Source organism: Hippoglossus hippoglossus, chromosome 3, assembly GCF_009819705.1.
Source record: "Hippoglossus hippoglossus isolate fHipHip1 chromosome 3, fHipHip1.pri, whole genome shotgun sequence".
Classification (NCBI taxonomy): Eukaryota; Metazoa; Chordata; class Actinopteri; order Pleuronectiformes; family Pleuronectidae; genus Hippoglossus; species Hippoglossus hippoglossus.
The window spans coordinates 13,481,710-13,502,180 of NC_047153.1; the positions used below are offsets into that span (position 1 = coordinate 13,481,710).

Below are 20,471 nucleotides of genomic sequence, written 5' to 3' on the forward strand. Positions count from 1 at the left end.
TCACATGTAGAGAGAATGTTTAATTTAAATTCACACACAGGAAGAAAACATGTAAAGGTTCATATGCAGCATGTAGTGTTTGTATTGGAGCAAGGTAACTCCAGCATGTACCATCGTTGTTGTCTGACATTGTCCCTGTTTCTCCTGAGTCTCTGGACGGACACGTTCCTACGTCACCTGATTATTTAACAAACATCAAATACGTCTTTACCTCTAGAAACACAGATACATATTAAAATGTTTGAAATGTGCAGTGAGACGTCTCTGATATAAGTGGCTCGTGCTTACATGTACGCAGTGGGATCTACTCAGAGGACAACATCTTCTTACTGTCATCTCACACTGAGGAGGACAATGTGACATTAATTGACTCTGACGGACCTGATGACAACACAATGTTAAAATTATAAAACACAACTAAACTAGATCTCAACTACTCAAAAATCACATGTAATGGGTTTAACATACAATGACAACAGTGTTCCATCTTCAGTTATTTCTTTAAGGAGAAACAAGTCATTAAAATGAATTCTTACTTCTCAGTTCCGGATAGTTCTTCTGAAAAACAACAACAATATTGTCAAATGTTAAAGGAGGATCTTCATTTTCATTAGTGTAGTTTTTCTTGTCCTCCTCTGATTCACTGCGATGTTGAAACAAGTCCTCAAGATGCTCTTGTGTGTTTTTTCTTCTGCTTCACATCAAAACCAGCTGACATCCTGCAGCCCCCCCCCCCCCCATCATTCCCCACCTCAACCCACCTAAAAATGCTGCCCTGCAGAGGTCTGTGACAATGATGCACTACATGGATTTCAATTGAAATTCACTGGTTTAACATATGAAATGCTCCGTCTGCTGAGCATTTTTTTGTAAATCTCCTTTGCCAGGCAGTATGTGCAAGGGGAAATAAAATAAAATATTTATCAATTTGTTCAAAAAATATATATAATATGCTACTGAAAATGATGGTTCTTTCAACAGTTACACATATAGTTTTATTTGGAAGCAAATTGGTACTGAATATCATGATGTTTATATTACCAAACCACAAAAAAGGTTTCTGCAGATGCAATGGAGACCTTTTCATGTAAAAGTTCTGATGTTAGTGTTGTCATTAATGCACTTAAGTGCAAATCTTTACACAATAAGAACTTACAGAACTTAAATTGATGTGGTTTATTGAACTACCAAACAATAAGACAAGTGCAGCTGAGGCGATCAGTCGAAACATTGTTTTGTAGAATGACTGAAAATCTATTTGCTATTGTCTATCGTTTAACTGATGTTTCATCAAATTTGAGGATTTGTTGCTTTTGCTGTAGCATCTCTCACTATTCTCAGAACTTTTACATGTTTAGAAAACAATAAGGAAAATGTTCCATATGGAAAATGATCATGAGTTTCAGTCTTATTAAAACAGGCCTTGGAGAAATGTACCTGCACCTCAACCAACTACAACAGTGCTGCTTGTTGGCCTAAATTACTGCACATTTATAAGTTAATAGTAAAGGCTCATGTGTAAGGATACACAGTTAGTGGGGATACTCGAGTGAATTTCAAACCTTTACTTTCAACTGATACTTACTTAAAAGTACTAATACTGCTGTGTACAACCAGCGTCGAGTCTTCATCGCCTGCAGGAACCACATCCTCACAATGTCCATTATTCTGTCCGGACACAATTTCGGTTGCACTCTCCCTTTATTTGTTTCCCATCGGAAGCATGAAGTAGCTGCCATCACAAATCGGACAGAAGAGTGTTATTTCCTGAAGTAAATCGAAGTCCAGGGGGATTCGCGGACCGTCAGGATGTCTCGCGGCTCCATCGAGATCCCTTTACGGGACACGGACGAGGTAAAACTCCGCTTGACTTGTTGTTTGAGGCGAAGCTCGCCGTGCTAACGCTGCTAGCCGTCAATGCTAACGCTAGCCACAATGAGCTAATGAACTGTGGCTCTCAGCGTGTGATGAAACGTAAACAGCAGAAAGGACAGATTCACTCCCATTATAAAACATTTGATCTGTTTACAAACGTGCGACTTGTTTTTCTGTCGTTTCCCGTGCAGAGTTAAGCCTTATATCCGGTTTAATTCAACAACATGTCTCAGCTGTGGTGTAGTAAGTTACAGCAGCGTTGTTACAGGTTTATTGAAGTTTTAAAAGACATTTACATTGCAGAAACATCCAGCTGTTGATTCATTCTGACGGTGATTCTTTGTCACGGTAAATTCAGCTTTGTGCAAAAGTTTCAGATATTCAAAATAAAGCCAGGATCCTTTTAAAATGATCCAATTATCGATCAATTAACTTCTGTCAAAGTGCAGTAATCACATCAGTCTTTGGTGGGACCACCATTTACATTAACAACCACATGTGTCACTGAAGATCACTCTCACTACGTTTGGGGTCGTTGTTATGCTGCAAAACAAACTTTGGATCAGCCTCATTGATTTTAGCACACAATGGATACAAATCTGAATATCTATAAGTGCCTAAACGTTGTATTGCTTTATAATGAGAAATGTTTATGAAATGAACTTCACCTGTATGGATTTAGCTTTGTGGGCAGAATATTAGAAAAATCTCTCAGAACAACACAGAATAATTTAGTAGCATTTATGGCCCCTGGAAAAGTTGAGTGAAAACCTCTAAAACACATACAATATATAACACTGTTACACAGGACTGTTGTATTAGTTTCAGCTAAGTGTGATATTGTGTGTTTTCTGTAAAATACATTTAAACAATGCATCAATTACCTGGAAAGGATTGTTAGTTTTGGTTAATTTAGTGAAGTAAGTAATTTACCAAACATGGTGTTTTATCATGTTGAGTGAAAAGTAACCTAGGAATCCAATAATGCCATAAAATGTTGTTGTGCATTGTTTTGCAACATCACCTTCTCTGGTGTAATAAACCCTGGAGATGTTAAAAGGACAGTCAAACAGTTTAAATGTTTGCTGTTTAAATCGGATTTGATAGAATCTCACATGCATCATTGTGTTTCTTGTCCCTCATTCGTTACACTTAATGATACATGTGTTTTGTCAGACGTTGAAGCTTTATAACTTAACTTAATAAACTGCTCCTCGCAGGTTATCGAGCTTGACTTCGACCAGCTGCCCGAAGGAGATGAGGTCATCAGCATCCTGAAGCAGGAGCACACGCAGCTTCACATATGGATCGCTTTGGCGGTGAGTCAGTGCAGCTATCTCAGACTGCTGTTATATTATTATTGTAATGTACACTAATAGCATCATAAATTCAAACATCAGACACGATCTAAGTAGAGCAATGTTGAAATCTGCCCATATGTCCTCTTTCAGCTGGAGTACTACAAGCAGGGCAAAACAGAAGATTTTGTCAAGCTTTTAGAGGCGGCTCGTATCGATGGAAACCTCGACTACAGAGACCATGAGAAAGACCAGATGACCTGTCTGGACACATTGGCAGCTTACTATGTCCAGCAAGCACGTAAAGAGAAAAACAAAGATGCCAAGAAAGAGCTCATCACGCAGGCCACGCTGCTGTACACTATGGCAGACAAGATCATCATGTATGATCAGGTAAGCAAAATCCAAGTCAGAGCAGCTGATAATCAGCTATGGATCCAGTATTCGTACATTTTAAGTAACTCACTCTTGTGTCAACCAGAACCATTTGCTGGGAAGAGCCTGTTTCTGCCTGCTGGAAGGAGACAAGATGGACCAGGCCGATGCCCAGTTCCACTTTGTCCTCAATCAGTCCACCAACAACATCCCTGCTTTGCTCGGCAAGTTCAATATAAAAGAGACAGAGATTGATCTCGACCTCTGTGATTGACTGAAATAATCACACCATTGTTGTTCAACAGGTAAGGCTTGTATCTCCTTCAATAAAAAGGATTACAGGGGAGCGCTGGCCTACTACAAAAAGGCTCTACGTACAAACCCCGGCTGCCCAGGTAAACAAGTCACATGACAACAATTCTGCTGCTTTCTTTTATGTAATATGTGGAAGTAAAAAAATCTGGTAACATGAATATTTTTGACAAAGTTGGTTTAAAAAGAGCTCTTGCAAAAAAACATTACAATAGGGCATCTCCTGGCCATTTGCAATGTTTGGCTTTTTTTTTTGGTAAATGACTTAATGGTAAATTCATGTGGATTGATTTTCTCTCTGTCAGCTAACAGATTAATTGATTCAGATATACACTAAACATTTCTGGACTGTATTTCTTTCTCTTTTTTTTTAATATGTGTTGATGCAGACCCACCTGTTGTAGGTGATCGTGTATTTCTCATACAAAGTGATGCGTTGCAGATGATTCTTCATGTATCATTTATCTCTTCTGTCCAACCAGCGGAGGTGAGGCTGGGGATGGGTCACTGTTTCGTCAAGCTCAGCAAACTGGAGAAGGCTCGTTTGGCTTTCGGTCGAGCCTTGGAGCTCAATTCAAAGTGCGTGGGAGCTCTTGTTGGTTTGGCGGTGTTAGAGCTCAACAGCAAGGAGGCCGACTCCATCAAGAACGGCGTGCAGCTCCTGTCGCGAGCGTACACCATCGACCCCAGCAACCCCATGGTGCTCAACCACCTCGCTAACCACTTCTTCTTCAAAAAGGTAATCACTATGGCCTATTGCCATTTGAAATCCGATCTAATTTAAGCCATTGACTTTTAACTCATGTTCACGCCTGTGTTGTTTGATCTTCCTTTCAGGACTACAGTAAAGTGCAGCATCTGGCCCTCCATGCTTTCCACAACACAGAAGTTGAAGCCATGCAGGCTGAGAGCTGCTACCAGTTAGCTCGCTCGTTTCACGTGCAGGTAAGATTCAGACCAACGCTTTTACCAGCACAACGATAATTTACTATGTCAATACTTAACATTTCTCATATCTCTGCTTTTTTCTTCAGGAGGATTACGACCAAGCGTTTCAGTATTACTACCAGGCCACTCAGTTTGCCTCGTCCACCTTTGTGTTGCCCTTTTTCGGGCTGGGACAGATGTACGTGTACCGAAGAGACAAAGAAAATGCAGCACAGTGCTTTGAAAAGGTTTTGAAGGCCTACCCCAACAACTATGAAACTATGAAAATCCTGGGGTCTCTCTATGCAACATCTGACGATCAGGAAAAGAGAGACATCGCCAAAGTACGTATCCTCTTTTGCCACATGTCTTTGTGAATGTCATTTTAGGGACCGTTTTTACATGGATGTCGCTGTTTTCTTGCTCTAGGGTCACTTGAAGAAGGTAACAGAGCAGTACCCAGATGATGTGGAGGCGTGGATCGAGCTAGCGCAGATCCTGGAGCAGACCGACATCCAGGGGGCGCTGTCCGCTTATGGCACAGCCACACGCATCCTGCAGGAGAAGGTGCAGGCCGATGTTCCTCCTGAGATCCTCAACAACCTGGGAGCTCTTCACTTCCGACTGGGCAACCTGGGAGAGGCCAAGGTAGCTAACAACATACAAAAACCTGATGTCATAAAATAGCCACATTTACTAGATGATTCAGCAACTGATATCACATTGAAAACAGTGGAAGTTGATTGAATAGAAAGTCCAATAACATGTTTTCTTCACTGTGATATTCAATTATCATGAAGCATCTAGAAGGCTGTATAGATAGCATCAATACCAGTGGCATTTCAAGGTTGGGGCTTATGTCTTCTCTCCTACAGAAATATTTCCTGGCATCTCTGGAACGGGCCAAAGCTGAGGGAGAGCATGACGAGCATTACTACAACGCCATTTCTGTCACCACCTCCTACAATCTGGCCCGTCTGTATGAGGCTATGTGTGAATTCCACGAAGCTGAGAAACTCTACAAAAACATCCTCAGGGAGCATCCTAACTATGTGGACTGTAAGCATGACAAACAATGGAGTATAAAGTGTGAGACCATGAAGACTAAAGGCTGGTGTTCTAGAATATCATTTAAATCTTGTGGTTTGTAGGTTACTTGCGTCTTGGAGCGATGGCTCGTGACAAAGGAAACTTTTACGAAGCTTCTGACTGGTTCAAAGAAGCCCTGCAAATTAATCAGGTACTTCTTCTTCTGCTCTTTCTTGGTTTTCCAATGCAGGTGTGTGAATATTGTAACATCCGTAGATAAAGTCTCATTATCTGATGTCGGCTGTGTTTGGTGCAGGATCACCCGGACGCTTGGTCCCTGATAGGAAACCTTCACTTGGCCAAACAGGAGTGGGGACCGGGCCAGAAGAAGTTTGAGCGTATCCTGAAGCAGCCGTCCACACAGAATGACACCTACTCCATGCTGGCTCTGGGCAACGTGTGGCTGCAGACGCTGCACCAGCCGACCAGAGACCGTGAAAAGGTGCAGACAGATTTTTTGAAGCAAATTGAAAGAGAGAAATGACCGACAGTGCAGTTAAACATGTGTACACTTTGTTGAATGCTGTTGGAGAATATTTGTTCTGTTAAGTAAAATGGATTTTCAAGGTGGTGATTATCCATACATCGGCACCTGACTGTGACTTGTACTTAAATCATAGGTTTTATATAAAGATGGATGGTGTTTTGTATTTTTCAGCGGACATTGTGACAACAAAGAGAGCGTGTGGTGGGATCAACCTGACACATCTCATCTTGTATTGTCAATGTAGTTAATAGATGACTGTCACAAGTTGCCTCAATCTTTAAATCACTGGCTGAGTCCTTACTGTGACATGTAGCACCACTGTTTGCTTTCTCTGCTATGTAATGAATTTATGTTGTTGATAAAGGTGCTCTCTGCTTTAGTCTCAGTGATAAAACACAGCGTGTGTGAAGGAAACAGTAGATCCTTAAATGGAGCATCTGTGTTTTTGTCCTGACAGGAAAAGAGACACCAGGATCGAGCTCTGGCGATTTACAAACAAGTCCTGCGAAACGATGCCAAGAACCTGTATGCTGCCAATGGCATTGGTCTGCACCGCTCTATAACTTCTTTTAATATCTGGTGTGTTCATCAAACTGTCTACGTCAGACACATTAACCATATAATTGTTTTATCCAGGTGCTGTTCTTGCTCACAAGGGCTTCTTCCGAGAGGCTCGTGATGTGTTTGCTCAGGTGAGAGAGGCCACAGCAGACATCAGCGACGTTTGGCTGAACCTGGCTCACATCTATGTCGAACAGAAGCAGTACATCAGCGCTGTGCAGATGGTAAGGGCCTCATTTGTGACAACCTCTTGGAAGTGCCTGTCTTCTGTGTTTGTACAGTGAAGTACTTTGATCTTCTCCACAGTATGAGAACTGCCTGAAGAAATTTTACAAGTATCAGAACACTGAGGTGCTGCTGTACCTGGCAAGGGCGCTCTTCAAATGTGGAAAACTCCACGAGTGCAAGCAGATGCTACTGAAGGTAACATGAAGGAAGAAAATTTAATAATTTGATTTTATTCTACAGTGTGAGGAGAGTCTAATGTGGTCTTTTTTGACGCGTTTCCAACCAGGCCCGTCACGTGGCGCCCAGCGACACGGTGCTGATGTTCAATGTGGCCCTGGTGCTTCAGAGACTGGCCACTCTGGTGCTGAAAGATGAGAAGAGCAACCTGAAGGCTGTGCTCAGCGCTGTCAAAGAGCTCGAGCTGGCTCACAGGTACTGACATTAGACCTGATTGAGATTACTGATGCTCCTGGTGGTTCTCTGCTCAATCTCCTTTATCCTCCTCCTCTTCCTCCTCACACAGGTATTTCAGCTACCTCAGCAAAGCCGGAGATAAGATGAGGTTTGACCTCGCCCTCGCTGCGTCTGAGGCTAGGTCAGTATACATTTATCATCACACACTTGAGGTTTTTCTGTGCTTTCAATGCTATTAGAATTTAAACGTAAACATCAGCAGATAGTGATAGTTAATCAATATCTTCACCTATTTCTACGTTTAGATTATAGTGTTTTACATGGGGCTTGTGCTGGAGCTTTGTTCATTAAGTGTGTGTTATAATATCACTGGGGGTACGTGTGTTGTGGGATTGTAGGCAGTGCTCTGACCTGCTGAGTCAGGCTCAGTACCACGTGGCAAGGGCCAGAAAGCAGGATGAGGAGGAGAAGGAGCTTCGGGCCAAACAGGAGCAGGAGAGGGACTATCTGCGCCAGCAGATGAGGAAAGAACAGGTACTTATTCTGCTGCCATCCAAAAAGAGAATAGCTCACCATGAGTAGCTTTCATGTTAAGCATGTTTTTAAAGTTATATGCTTCTTATTGATTGGTTGGTTTGTCACTTTCAAACCTGGTTAGGAGGACAAACGGAACAGAGAGGTAGAGGAACAGAAGAAGCTCCTGGAGCAGAGAGCTTTGTACGTGGAGAAAACCAAGGGCCTGCTCAGCTTTGCCGAGGGGTCGAAGGACATGGCCAAAGAAAAGAAGAAGGGAGGTGGTGGTGGACGTGTGAGTGTTAACACTGATAGCAAACTCATCATCAGACCCTTAAATTACACAGAATACGCCTTTTTTTAACACTTGTTTTCTTTTTATCTCTCAGCGTAAGAAAGGTGACATGGATGAGTTTGTCAACGACGACTCTGACGAGGACCTGCCACTGAAGAAGAAGAAGAAGAGAAGGGGTGGAAGCGGCAGCGAGCAGGAGGAGGGTCAGGATGGAGACAAAAAGAGGAGGAGGAGGAGGTGAGTCTGCTGTAGTTAATGACAATGTGGTTTATTTTGACCGCAGTGCAAAGAGCGTAGATGCTAAGATCACGTTGTCTTGTGTTGCAGACCTGCTAGTGATGATGAGGATGGAGCATCTCGACCCAAGAAGCAGCGTAAACCCAAAGAACGCAGGAGGATCGAAAAGGTTCTTATTGATCTGTCTTTATCATGCTCTTTTATCAATATTAAGTAATTTAAAAACATGTTTACTAACATCCATTATTTCTGGTTTTCAGAGCCAGCCTGAGCGTTTGCCACCGTCTCTCAAAGGAAAGATCAAGTCTAAGGCCATAATCTCCTCCTCTGAATCATCTTCAGATGAGGATGGACTGAAAATAGCTGAAGAAAGGTAAAAAACATTGTGCTCAGAGTCAAACACACACACTCAAACATGTGCTGGAAACTGTCAATTGAATGGTGCACTTTCTCTGACAGACAACAAAGAGACAGTGGTTCAGGATCTGATGACGAGGGAGGCCACAAAAAGCGCATCGCTTCTGACAGTGACTCGGATGGAGGTAGGAACCAATCGGATGGAGGTAGGAACCAATCCGGCAGCGAGGCTGGCAGCCCTCGGCGCTCTGCGGGCTCGGGGGATGACGACTCTGGCAGCGACCGCCCAGTGAAGAAGAGGAGGGTGCAGCGCCAGTCCGACTCGGAGCAGTCAGACAACGAGAGCAAGAGGAGTCGGTCGGGATCAGATAATGAATCCCGGCCAGGTTCACCCGTCGCTGCATCAGACCGAGGATCTGAGGTGGGATCAGGAAACGAGGGCTCCCCTCGTCGCTCTGACAACGCCTCCGAACCTGAAGGCTCCAACAATGACAGCGACTAAATCTTTAAATCCCTCTTCAGGAATTGTTCCATGTAAAACTGTCCACATCTGCATTTTTATTTCTTTTTATAAGCAGGGATTTCTGTTGGTATTTCATGGAATTAGCCTAGAAAAGTGTAGGGTTTTTCCCCCCCGGCCTTTTGGCCATTTAATTCTCACGTCCACTGTAAATGTCTTTTCACAGATTCTGAGTTTTGTTAAACAGAAATGAAATTATTTGAAACCAACTAAAAGGTGTAAACATCTATTTTATATCTCATATAGTCAGACAAGACACCGGCTGAAAATGGGAAGATACACCAACAAAATGTGAAATAAAAAGAGAACAAAGAATTGTGGCATGTGCAGTTATTCTTCTTCTGCATCATTCCAGCATCAACTCAATAGATAAATACAACTTCTTAAGTGATTTCTGCTTGCTGCATTATCATTCTGTTTCCATCCATAACATTTGTGAAATGTCTCTGAATAAACTGGAGATAAAACAGCCACTTCAGCAACAGACAAACCATAATGAGCCACTTTTTCAGAGCAATTCAATCATTTGTCTTGTAAACCACACTGACATTTATTCTGAAACAAATAATTACCTCCAGGAAGGATATTCATCTCTGCTTTCATCAGGTTGTTAGTGGGATTATGGAAAAAATACTGAAGTGATTGTAATGGAACTTGTTGGAAGGGTAGGATGTGGGCTAATGAAAAACACATTAACATTTGATAGGGTTTCTAAAAAAAAAAAAAGCTTGATGAAAAAAATTGGCACATTTCGGCAAATGACATCTACGACTGTGGCATTTAGTGCAGCTTGATTATTAAACCGTAGCAGTTACACTCCGAGCGCCATTGTAGTGGAAAATGTGTAATCAGCTTCCTTTTAGAATTGTTTAGCATGGAAGTTGGGTACTTTCCACCGTTCATTCATAAAGACAAACAGGAGGCTTTTTGAGATAAATAAAGCATCTTTCTCCCAACATCTGCCTTTACTTTCCAAATAGACAAGTGTCTTCAAGTCATGATGTAACATTTCCAGTTTAAATGTTAACATGTCCATATTCTACGTTTATACTCTTTCCATTTTAAATCAAGCCTACTTAACCTGACCCATCTAATAAATATAATTTGAACAATGAGCTCCATTTGACCCAAAAAACATTAAGCTTGTATTGAACTAAACTAAACTCCAAACTATCAGATTTCACGAACTAATGTAGTCAGCTATTAAGTTTGTAAATTACTCAGGATTTAACCCACATTTCAAGACATACCGAATCAAAAAATAAATCTTCAGGACAACAGAATTAACTGTTAACTTTATTTCAACCTTGAGCCGTAATTGTACACTAAACATGTCACTTAAAATCCCGGTAGAACTCCAAAACCTTTTAAGTTTACACATACAGTACATTCTCGGTAATTCTGTGAAGATAAAAAGACCATTTAAAAACTCGACAAATATGGCAAACGGACTTAAAATTTCCACGCATGGTGGTGGTGAACATCTAGCACAGGAAACTAAGCTTTGGCTGCCTCAGTCCGGAAACGGAGACGTTCAAGTATAGTCTGAGATACGTTAGAGGTATATCCATATTAATTGATAAATTAAAAAAGTGAAGGCCACACAGATTCATTCCTAACAGCACAAAAGTTTCATACATAAAAAAAGCTCTTAATTCGTTAAGCTTAATGTGGGTTACTGAAATCACTGTGCAAATGAAAACAGACCATTGATGTTGCGGTCATCATTTCCTGCTTAAGATTTTGATTTGAGACAAAATGGTCTGATTTCAAGCACAGGAAAAGGATTCTGATCGATTGAATAAATCAGGGGAAAGTATTTTACTATTGCAACGACTCAAGATGTTGAGCGAAGTGCGTCTAAAAACTGATTAACAAATGCTGATAAAACACGGAGGAAGGTCTCTTTGCAGTACTTTAGAGCCTTTTCTCTTTTGTAAACAGTTTCGGCAGCACTTAGTGACTCCTGATAAAATGGGTCAGGTTTCGCGTCGATACGTTTTCTGCAAAATACCGCCTACTGTAAAAGAAACCAACCCAAGATGATTGAAATGTATAAAACATCAGCTGTAGGACATCAAATAAGAGAAATTAGAATGTAAAGCATAAATATGAGAAAGATGGTGATGCTGGCTTGATCTGACAAAGCATTTCATAGTGTAATGAACTGTAACAGTGGTTGAAAAATATAAAGGAGGGGGGAGGAGTTTGGGTGGGAGGGGGAAGGAGTTTGGGTGGGAGGGGGAAGAGCACATGAGACAACAAACTATTACAAAAAGTAAAAAAAAGAAAAGAAAATCATTGCATCCTGATAACACATGGCTTTGGCCTGTTCCTTAATAATCTTCATCCTCTGACTCCTCCTCTTCTGCAGTTTCCAGCCAGGTCAGCCACTGGTTCACCTGCAACAGCAACACAATATCTCCATTAGGCCAAGTTATTTATATGAGACCAACACACGGATGGTTTCTATGTAGAAGCTTTCGACAGCGAGTACAGGTACACACACACACAATTTAAAAAACAATTAGAAATGTACCTGAAATAATGCTTTGCCCTTCCCTGGATACTCTTGGGTGACGTCTTCTTTCCATGAAAGGAAGGCTTCCTCTTCAATTATTTCCATGTCATAAAAGTTCACAAAGTAGCGCAGCAACATGCCTAAAAACAGGAGAGAATCATTAGGCTCGTGAAAGCTTCTACACCAATGGTAGCAGAACTTCTCTGCATTTAACAACCCACTTTAGCTGCTATGTGAACTACAAGTGTACGTACCTTTGGGGAACCCTTTGGTGTTGCAGTGGACCTGCAGGGCGTACAGAGCACCGACTTGGAGTTCGATGTGATCGTGCAGGAACTTTTGCATCACCGGTTTGAAAGACAGCAGCAGCTGCTTCTCCTCGTCCTGCTGTTCCTTGCTGGGTGCTGCAAGCTGCTCTTCATCGTCATCAGGGTTGGTCTCATAAGCAATGTACTGCAAGAAGCTGGGAGACAAGAGGACAATTAATATACTGCAATACTCCAGGAGCAAAATGTACTGTTTGGTGTTAAGACTAGCAAACACAGATTTCAATACTGCTGTACCTGGTCATAAGGATGTTGACAAAGCCTTTGTCTGTGTGGAGTTTAGCAGAGATGTTGTCCTTGATCCACTTGTAGATGGACTGTGCGGAGGGATCTACTTGAATCTGTTTCAGCAGCTCCTTTTCCAGTTTCATCAGAGGGAACAAAAAGCTGAGACCTTTTCCCTCCAGAATCTCCAGCATTCTGTCCTTGTTTTGGTCACATTCTACAGGAGCATAAAAACAATAAATAAAACATCAGTTGACTCACATCAATAACTGTATCCATCATTAAAACTAAATTTCTCAATACAAAAGAGTCTAACTGATATTTGGACGCACCGGGTAGCATCTTCTGCATGTTGACTTTGCTCAGCTGGAACAGGTCAGTCAGCCAGTCACGGTCCCTCAGTTTGACCATCTGCTGCAGACAGAGCAGGAAAAGGGGGAAATGTGCACCGTTCTCCAGGTGATGGGCCAAATCTGCAAGGCTGACCAAATCAGCAACGATGGCATGCGCTGCAAACTGGGCCAGGTAAGACTTCACCAGTGGGACTTCTTCCTCGATCTTGGGGCACTGGTCCAGGACACTCAGAATGGCCTGTTAAAAAAAATATATATATATTACAGTACAGAATAACCCAGACAGCAATTAAGTGAATAGTGTATATTGGTCAGATTTAAAAACAACCAACACTGACCTGCATCAGGTTTTCACCAGCGACGAGGCCCTCTGTGCAGAGTGCGTGAATCAGGGCGCTTGCTTGTTCCTTATCCTCATCTGACCGATCAAGGGACTGAACCACGATTTTATTCAGCATCTCAGACAAAAAATACTTGGGAGCTTTCATCTCCCTCACTGCATTCACTGCCTCATCGATGTTCTTGTTGTTCAGGTAGTCAGTCATCAGTGTCTCCTGAAATGAAGGGAACCATAAAGTTTAATGTGCTAGGAAACTACTAATGTGCTCAGTTCATTGTCCAGGAAGCAAGTGGAGAGTGAGCTGTGAGGCACGTACCGTCATTTTGTGCAACTCTTCCTTTGTTGGAGGAGCTTTTTTGATGGACTTTATGGGTTTTTCTTGAATCGGAAGTGGATTGGTCTTCAAGCCAAGCTGTGGAGACTACACAAAGAAAGCCAAATGAGTGCATGTTTCCCCAGAGCCTTCATGTGCCTGATTTGTTTATAGAGTAAAAATGTTACCTGTCCGAGTGGTGAACCTTGGGCACTTTGGGGGATCATGGCCATGTGTGGCAGCATCTTCGGCGGTTGTTTTTTGCTCAAGATGAATGACTGTGCCGGCCTCAGACTGATCTGGAAGGAGGAAGACAACAAGGTTTATCACAATGACACATTAGAATATTGCTGCACATCTGTAGACAAACGTAAAGAAAAGCCACAACTTAAGATTGAAAAAGAATCTTTGCTGGAACAGAAAATCTTGTACCTCATCAGCATTGAGTTTTCCTTTCTTGCCGAATCTTGAAGACATTTCCTTAGACTGCATCTGCCCTGAGTGATTCTGCTTGTGGTTGAAGACCGGTGAACCCTGCCCCTGTGAGATTGCAATACGTGAGCGTTAGCAATGTGTAGATTCACTGTGTAACAAAAACCTAACATTGACAATGTGGCATGTACCTGGTTAGGTTTTATGAACGGTTTGTTTCCTGCTTCAAACTGAGGCTGGTGTGAACCATTGCCATTTCCGATGTGGCCGTTGTAAAGTGGGTTTGTGCGGTGACGTCCCATGGTAGGAGAGTAGTGGTCCTGAATGACTCCTGGACCTGTCCCAATGGTAATTCCTACCAAAAACAATTTGAAGTGAAAACACAGTTAGGACCAACTCCTCAATAATTGAATTTATCTTGTTGTTCAAGGTGGAATAAACTGACATACCAGGTATTTGTCCAAACATTTCAGCCAGTCCACCGAGAGTTTCCCTATCCATCCTCATCCTTGGCATAAAGGAAGAGTTGTCCATGAAGAACTCATTCCTCATTCCATCATTCGAATGTGGAATAAAAACACCCAAATCCTACAAAGAAAAGAGAACCTATGAGTACGTGCAGACTATAGAAAATGAGACCACTTCAGTGTTGATCCTAAATCCTATTATGCTAAAATAAACCTAGTCGACTAACCTTTGCTGCCTCCTGACGAACTTGGTTGATCGTCTTTGGTCCGTTGTCAATATACGCCTTGCGTGGGACCCAGTTATTGGCTCGCAGCTCCACCATGTTCTGCAGCAGGAAACGAATCCTCGCTGGAAGTTCCTTGTTGTTCGTTATGGATCGCATGCGGCTAAAGTACTGATCTATCAAAGACTGGAAGGAGATTTTTTGGGGTTATTTAGGGGAACAAATGGATTTTAAAAAAAGGGGCAACTATTTTTCAGTTTGCTTTTTAGGTGCTCACCCTAGCCTTGTCGTGATCAAGTTTAGGTCCCACTGTTTTCATTATCTGACAGAGGCATTCCAAATCTTCACCCATATCAGCAAGCTGGACTCTCTTCTTCTTTTCCAAAAGCTTGAAGAGAAATGAACATTTCATAAGAATTTTTCTCTTTTGTTCCGCACCACCTTAATACCAATAAGTTTATGATCAGACAAAATCATGTAAATGTTATTCGACAGAACTTACTGTTTTGATGCACTTGTGTAGAATCGATTCATGGATAAGGTTGAGTTTGCCAAGTTCACCGATGAATTTGATGTTGCCCAACATCTTATGCTTTGCAATAGCCCGCTGCTCCTCCTCTTCAGAAGTGAGTGGGCCATCGTGTTTTTCAAAGACTACAGAAAAAGAAAAAAAGAACAATCCATTAAAGACACGGCCAAGTTTGCAATTTTTTAATCTGACATCATTTATTAAATTCAATTGACTTACCTTCGACATTTCTAGCACGGTTCTCGAACTCATCTTGAAGCTTGGAGATGAGAAGCCTTCGGAAGGTCTGTAAAACAGAAGGTGTTCAGGTTTACACGTCCAGACTCTGCCATACCAATAAACTCCATTCTTAAAAACACTCACAGTATTCTGCTTTTGTGTTGCTTGATTTTCTGTTGTTGGTTCTTCAAAGTTTGGTGCATCCTCGGCTAAGCGTAGGCATAGTTGAGCATATAACTGGCTGTACTTGGGCTCCTCAAGGGCTTTGTCAACAATCTGAAAGCAGAGAAGATGACATATTGAAGGTTCATTTCAAAGGTTAAAGGATTAATAGATGAGCACGCTTTAAGAAAATACTCACCAACAAGATGATTCCTTTCAAGACAAACTTTGTATCTACACCCACATTGAGGAGCTCCAGGCATAGTTTGTCAAACTTCTCAGGAGTCAGCTTATTCAATATGCTAAAATGCAGAGGAAAAAGAGTGGTTAAAAAATGTCATGCTTAAAATGACAAATATTTTTTTGTCAGATGGTACAATCATTCCTGAAATTATAATCTGCACTGTGCAAGATTTGTATCAAATATGGATTTAAATGGAAACTTACCCTCTCACTTTCCTAAAGATTACATCATTTAGTCCTTTGTTGTTTGAGGAGATTACCTCTCGTCTAGTGTTTCGAGAAGGGACCCATCTCTGAACGCTAGAACCTGAGGTTTTCCCCAGGAACTCGCTATAATGAACACAAAACAAAGCAAACGTTACAACAGAAATATATTTATCAGGAAAAAGCAAACATCAAATATCTAGCCCTGATTTTTGGTGTATAAGCTACACTGCAATGTCATTAAAATCTCACTGATTATAAAACATTTTATCAAGCAACTTTTGAGTTAGTGACAATGGGAGAAATGGCATGTTTTTCAGACACTAATCACATTTCCAGCATCTGACATCAGTTGCTCTTCTGTTTCAAATCTCCAGTGATCAAGTCAATGTCTTCACATAGGTTTTTTTCAGCCCAAAATTTAACATGTTCATTTTAGTATTAGAAGTGATAAGAGGAAGCTTACCATGCCATTTTGAAGCAACTTTAACCGATTGTCAAAATAGTTGCTTATTGTTCCAATTATGTCAGTGCTACACAGATACCACCTGAGCCAGTCAAAGTGGAAGGTTAATTTAAAAAATAAAGTTGTAGAATGTTAATTGTTCAAATGAGGTTTCAGCCTAATAACATGACTAGCATCGTGTCAGAGTGTGGAGTCATATATCAGTGTGTTCAGACAGTAAAGACCCACTTTCCCCAGATGTGCTGACATAAAATAACGTGTGAGAAGGCAATTGAAGGCCAGTGAACAAGCTTAAGGATTTAATATCTAACAAAGATTAGTGACCAAGTGTTCCAAGTGAAAGGAAAATTTGGAAAGTCACCTGTTGCCGACAGTCTTGGGATAGTGCTCAGGTGCACCCCCACCTTCTCCCCCTACACTGCGATACCAAAAGAATAAATCAATAAAAAGAAAAAGAAAGGAAAACTGTTTTAACTCATATGAAAATGTGAGCCCAAGTTTTTAAGTGAGCTATTTGAGAGGACTGTCTGTAAATAGTGAGTTCACCAAGCCTAATTAAGTGCAATACCTGAAACGAGAAGGACCCCCTGTTGCAACGACACTCTCCACTTTGGCGGCTTGACAAAGAATATCTGAAAAGAATAAATTTCTAGTTTTGGGGGTGGGAAAAGGGGTTCTGGAAAGAGAGACACACAAATGTAATTTAATAAACATTTAACTTAGTTGTAGTTAAACCCTACCAAAGACATCTCAACTCCACATACATGTTACCTAGTATCTGTGTCACTCACATAATAATAAAGATGTGAAATTCAGTAAGGACAAGAGGGCCTACAATTAGTCACAAAGTGACTTAATTTAATTATTGTCAATTCCTCCTAAGAACATACAATAACTGCTAACCATCAAATGCATGGAAAGGTGGATTGACCCTTTAAAAAAAAAAACTAATATAATTAAGGTCCACATGAATGTTATGAAACAGATACCTGGAACAGGAAGATAAAAAAAAACTGAAATGTGATAACATTAACTAAGGCATGATTTTAGAATAAAACACGTGAAAGACATGTGAAAATGAGATGGAGGTGAAGCCATCTTTAATCAGGTATTTAGACAGTGAAACCGAGGCTTCTGCAGGCGTGAAGGCCCGTGGATACCGTGATGTCATCGTCATCAGACACATTACAAACATTCGACAATAACGAATACGTTTTAATATGGTTTCATCTTTATTAACAGTTTGAATGATTTGATTGGAAACGATGAGCGCATGAGGGCCGGCACGTGGAAGTGAAACAGGGTTGGGTTAGCTTAGCACACCGCGGAGGACGATCTGTGTCGACGTGTGTTTCCTAACCTCTGCTTTAACTCAGCAATAAACCACAACTCCTCCTCCTCCTCTTCTTCCTCCTCACGGTGACCTGGTTTACCTAACATTAACTATATCACCTACACGTAATCCCGGTCATTGAGGGCAGCGACGAAAAGGAAACTCCGGAAACAACCCGAGGGAGAGAAGCAGATTTCGACACAGGACCTGGATTACATGTGCGCTGGATTTATCCAGATCCGACGTCAGGGACATTATAATCCGATGTGCGATTTGAGTTAATTAACCTTCCGCAATCACTTCTGTTTACGCAAAATCATAGGTTTCGATCTCACTCGACGATAAATTTAATTTAGAAAACAGTTAAAAAACGTCATTTAAAATCCGGAAAATCCGTTTTTTTAAAAACCATAAATGTTCGTATTTATTTATTTAATCCGCACGAATCGATGTGGATTCAGATGTAAAAAGGAGTCTGGGGAATATCGGGGGAAACAAACAGCTGATTTTATGAGGTCTTTGTTCAAACACCGGAAGTCCTCGCTGCGACGTCTGGATGAGGCTGCGAAGTAGGCCACCGGTAAGCTAATGCTAACGAGCTGTAAACAATTCTCAGAAACCGCACAAGGTTTCGACGAAAAGGAAACAAATACATGTTCAGTTTATCTACACCAACAAAACCAACCGACGATACATCGTAATCTCAGATGTGTGATGCGTCGATTGGTACATGACAATCGACCTAAACGGAAAATCCACGCAGACAGGTCGGTTAGCTAACGTTAGCCGGGCACAGGGGAAAAAAAAGAAAAAAAAAAGAGGGGAAATAGCTACTCACCTTTACAAAGGGGACGTCAGCTTAGTTCTTGTCTTGGCAACCCAAGAGAAATAAATAAATAAAGATAGTACGAAAGAGAGAGAGCGGAAAATGTCGTGTTTAACCCTGAAAGGTTTTTTGTTTCAAAGGAGCAGCGACACGACGGATCAGATGTGGCAGCAGCTCCAGAGAGAACAGACACTGGCCGGCTACGTCACGTGAAGCTGTGCTTTGTATGGCGCCCGGCTCATACGTCATCATCCCGCCCCACTGATGTCACGACCGGCGGTGCTGCAAAAACAATTGATAAGCACCGACAATTTCACAATTCAGACATGAGGCGTGATCACAGAACGTGAACCGGAGGTTATCTGAGTTTATCTGAGTTTATCCTCAGTTTTTAAAAGTCTTCGCTGGGGTTTCCGACGCACGCAGGGCCGGAAACACTTTCTCCGAGGCCCTGCGCGGAGGGGGGCGGGGGCATGATCGGGCCAATGATTAGAAAATTGGCCCAAATTTTGATCTTGATTGTTTTAGTTTATATTTAGCTCATTTGTTTTAAAGTTGTATTTTATCACACATTTTTTTCTTTTAGTATTGAAATCACCTCTGGCAGGGAACTATTATTGCAACATAATACTGAAAGCACGATCTATTGAAACCATCCATACACAGTTATTTTCTAGTTGATCAGTGTCTAAAAATATCCTCCAGAAAATGAAAAACTCATATTTCTTTTCTGAATATAGGACAAGATGGTTATTGTCCCTTGTACGTTTAAAGGTCTTCTGCATAAATCAAGTTACCAGCTACCAGGAGATGTTAGCAGGTGTTAGCGGACACCACCCGGATGTTAGGGACATGACTTCAGTTGTGCACCATCAAGTGTTTTGGCCTTGTAATCAATGATACAGGCCGAACTTCTGAGGCTAAAGGTAAATCTGACTGGCTACTGGCTTGTATGGCAGTACTATGAAAGCCATGTGGCCCTGCTCAGTAGATCAGGCATCATTACCTCTTTGCCTTTTTAAACTAAACACTGTATGTTCCCTTGTATGTTCTACCACACTAATTTATGCCTACCACCAGTTGTAGTGAGCAGATGTTAGTGACCACCAGCGGATGTTAGAGACATATCTTCAGTTGTGCACCTCAGTGTCATAGGGTGTTTCGGCCTTTAAATCACAAGACACCCTCTTCTGAGGCAGGCCCAACACAGGTTGAGCAGATCTGGGTGCCTGTCCCTAGCATCCTGTGGCCCAGTTCTCTTTGTTTAAATTGTTGCTGCAAGGTATTTGAGTAGCTGGTTGTGTCTTCATGTATACCTACCTTGAGAGAGACTTTATTTAAAACCAGTAAGGATGTGCCTGAGAGTAGCTGGAGTTGAGCCTTTGCACATCTTGCTGCCTCTTCCTGACACCGGAGTTCCAGGGCTACCGATTTCCGTCACTCTGAAGAAGTAACCTTGTTCCACAGGACCTAGGCCCAAACCTCTCTTCCCTGTTGAACGTGGCCCACAAAGTTCCGCTTTTGCCTGTTGAGTTGCTTCTTTTGGTGTCCATTTCCATCCTGTTGTCAGGGGTGGTGCAACAGCCCATTTAGATGTGTCTCGGGTCATCTCCAGTCGTGCATCAAAACTCCCTGAAACCTGAGTGAACATTAAATTTAAATTGCTTTTGTTGTCTGACCAAAACAGTCCTAAAACCCCCAATATAACATTTGATCAGTACATGTCCAGACTACCCAGTAGAGGGATGCTCATGTCAGGCACTCTGTACTATCGCATTTCTTACATTTGGAAACAGTGGG

The 20,471-nt window shown here is 41.7% G+C and overlaps 3 protein-coding genes across 8 annotated transcripts in view; 1 reads left to right on the plus strand and 2 right to left on the minus strand.

The window, feature by feature from the left end:
• Positions 1–663, minus strand: part of mrvi1 (murine retrovirus integration site 1 homolog) — a 28,160-nt gene extending 27,497 nt beyond the window's left edge. For both annotated transcript variants that reach the window (XM_034579144.1, XM_034579143.1), the window contains exons 1-3: positions 537–663; positions 289–342; positions 112–177 (exon numbers count right to left, since the gene is read on the minus strand). In XM_034579144.1, coding sequence (XP_034435035.1) covers positions 112–130 — 19 coding nt within the window. In that variant the 5' untranslated portion in view covers positions 131–177; positions 289–342; positions 537–663. The remainder of the gene's footprint in view (positions 1–111; positions 178–288; positions 343–536) is intronic.
• A 1,009-nt stretch (positions 664–1,672) lies between these two features.
• Positions 1,673–9,803, plus strand: ctr9 (CTR9 homolog, Paf1/RNA polymerase II complex component). Its single transcript, XM_034574075.1, has 23 exons — positions 1,673–1,854; positions 3,096–3,194; positions 3,327–3,566; positions 3,655–3,772; positions 3,854–3,943; positions 4,343–4,599; positions 4,698–4,805; positions 4,895–5,131; positions 5,217–5,435; positions 5,663–5,846; positions 5,939–6,027; positions 6,133–6,318; positions 6,821–6,908; positions 7,000–7,148; positions 7,231–7,347; positions 7,439–7,584; positions 7,676–7,747; positions 7,965–8,100; positions 8,225–8,374; positions 8,469–8,611; positions 8,702–8,780; positions 8,872–8,984; positions 9,071–9,803. The coding sequence occupies exons 1-23, from the start codon at positions 1,810–1,812 to the stop codon at positions 9,468–9,470; spliced, it is 3,465 nt and encodes a 1,154-aa protein (XP_034429966.1). The 5' UTR covers positions 1,673–1,809; the 3' UTR covers positions 9,471–9,803.
• A 970-nt stretch (positions 9,804–10,773) lies between these two features.
• On the minus strand, positions 10,774–18,881 carry eif4g2a (eukaryotic translation initiation factor 4, gamma 2a). 5 transcript variants are annotated; one of them, XM_034574103.1, is made up of 22 exons: positions 18,684–18,881; positions 17,416–17,444; positions 17,081–17,188; positions 16,874–16,930; positions 16,047–16,172; positions 15,799–15,901; positions 15,582–15,713; positions 15,438–15,504; positions 15,192–15,343; positions 14,967–15,077; positions 14,693–14,875; positions 14,448–14,586; positions 14,190–14,353; positions 13,999–14,106; positions 13,755–13,865; positions 13,570–13,674; positions 13,252–13,467; positions 12,893–13,151; positions 12,573–12,777; positions 12,264–12,472; positions 12,028–12,149; positions 10,774–11,890 (listed from the first exon to the last, which is right to left on the minus strand). In XM_034574103.1, exons 9-22 carry the CDS (start codon positions 15,273–15,275, stop codon positions 11,825–11,827), a joined length of 2,082 nt encoding a protein of 693 aa, XP_034429994.1. In that variant the 5' UTR covers positions 15,276–15,343; positions 15,438–15,504; positions 15,582–15,713; positions 15,799–15,901; positions 16,047–16,172; positions 16,874–16,930; positions 17,081–17,188; positions 17,416–17,444; positions 18,684–18,881; the 3' UTR covers positions 10,774–11,824. The 5 variants fall into 5 exon arrangements, with proteins under 5 accessions (XP_034429994.1, XP_034430014.1, XP_034429986.1 ...); XM_034574123.1 differs by lacking the exon at positions 16,874–16,930; XM_034574095.1 differs by lacking the exon at positions 17,416–17,444 and having other exon boundaries at positions 18,684–18,869.
• Between the last annotated feature and the right edge of the window lie 1,590 nt (positions 18,882–20,471).

What these genes read in the sequence shown, in the direction of transcription:
- ctr9 (XM_034574075.1), top strand. Translation starts at nt 1,810, where the DNA reads ATGTCTCGCGGCTCCATCGAGATCCCTTTACGGGACACGGACGAG. An exon ending in ACATCAGCGCTGTGCAGATG is followed by an intron (nt 7,149 to 7,230) that starts GTAAGGGCCTCA and finishes TCTTCTCCACAG; the next exon opens with TATGAGAACTGCCTGAAGAA. An exon ending in AAAAAGAGGAGGAGGAGGAG is followed by an intron (nt 8,612 to 8,701) that starts GTGAGTCTGCTG and finishes CTTGTGTTGCAG; the next exon opens with ACCTGCTAGTGATGATGAGG.
- eif4g2a (XM_034574087.1), bottom strand. Translation starts at nt 15,275, where the DNA reads ATGTTGGGCAACATCAAATTCATCGGTGAACTTGGCAAACTCAACCTT. An exon ending in CGTTCATAAAACCTAACCAG is followed by an intron (nt 14,107 to 14,189) that starts GTACATGCCACA and finishes GCAATCTCACAG; the next exon opens with GGGCAGGGTTCACCGGTCTT. An exon ending in CTGGTGAAAACCTGATGCAG is followed by an intron (nt 13,152 to 13,251) that starts GTCAGTGTTGGT and finishes TTTTTTTAACAG; the next exon opens with GCCATTCTGAGTGTCCTGGA.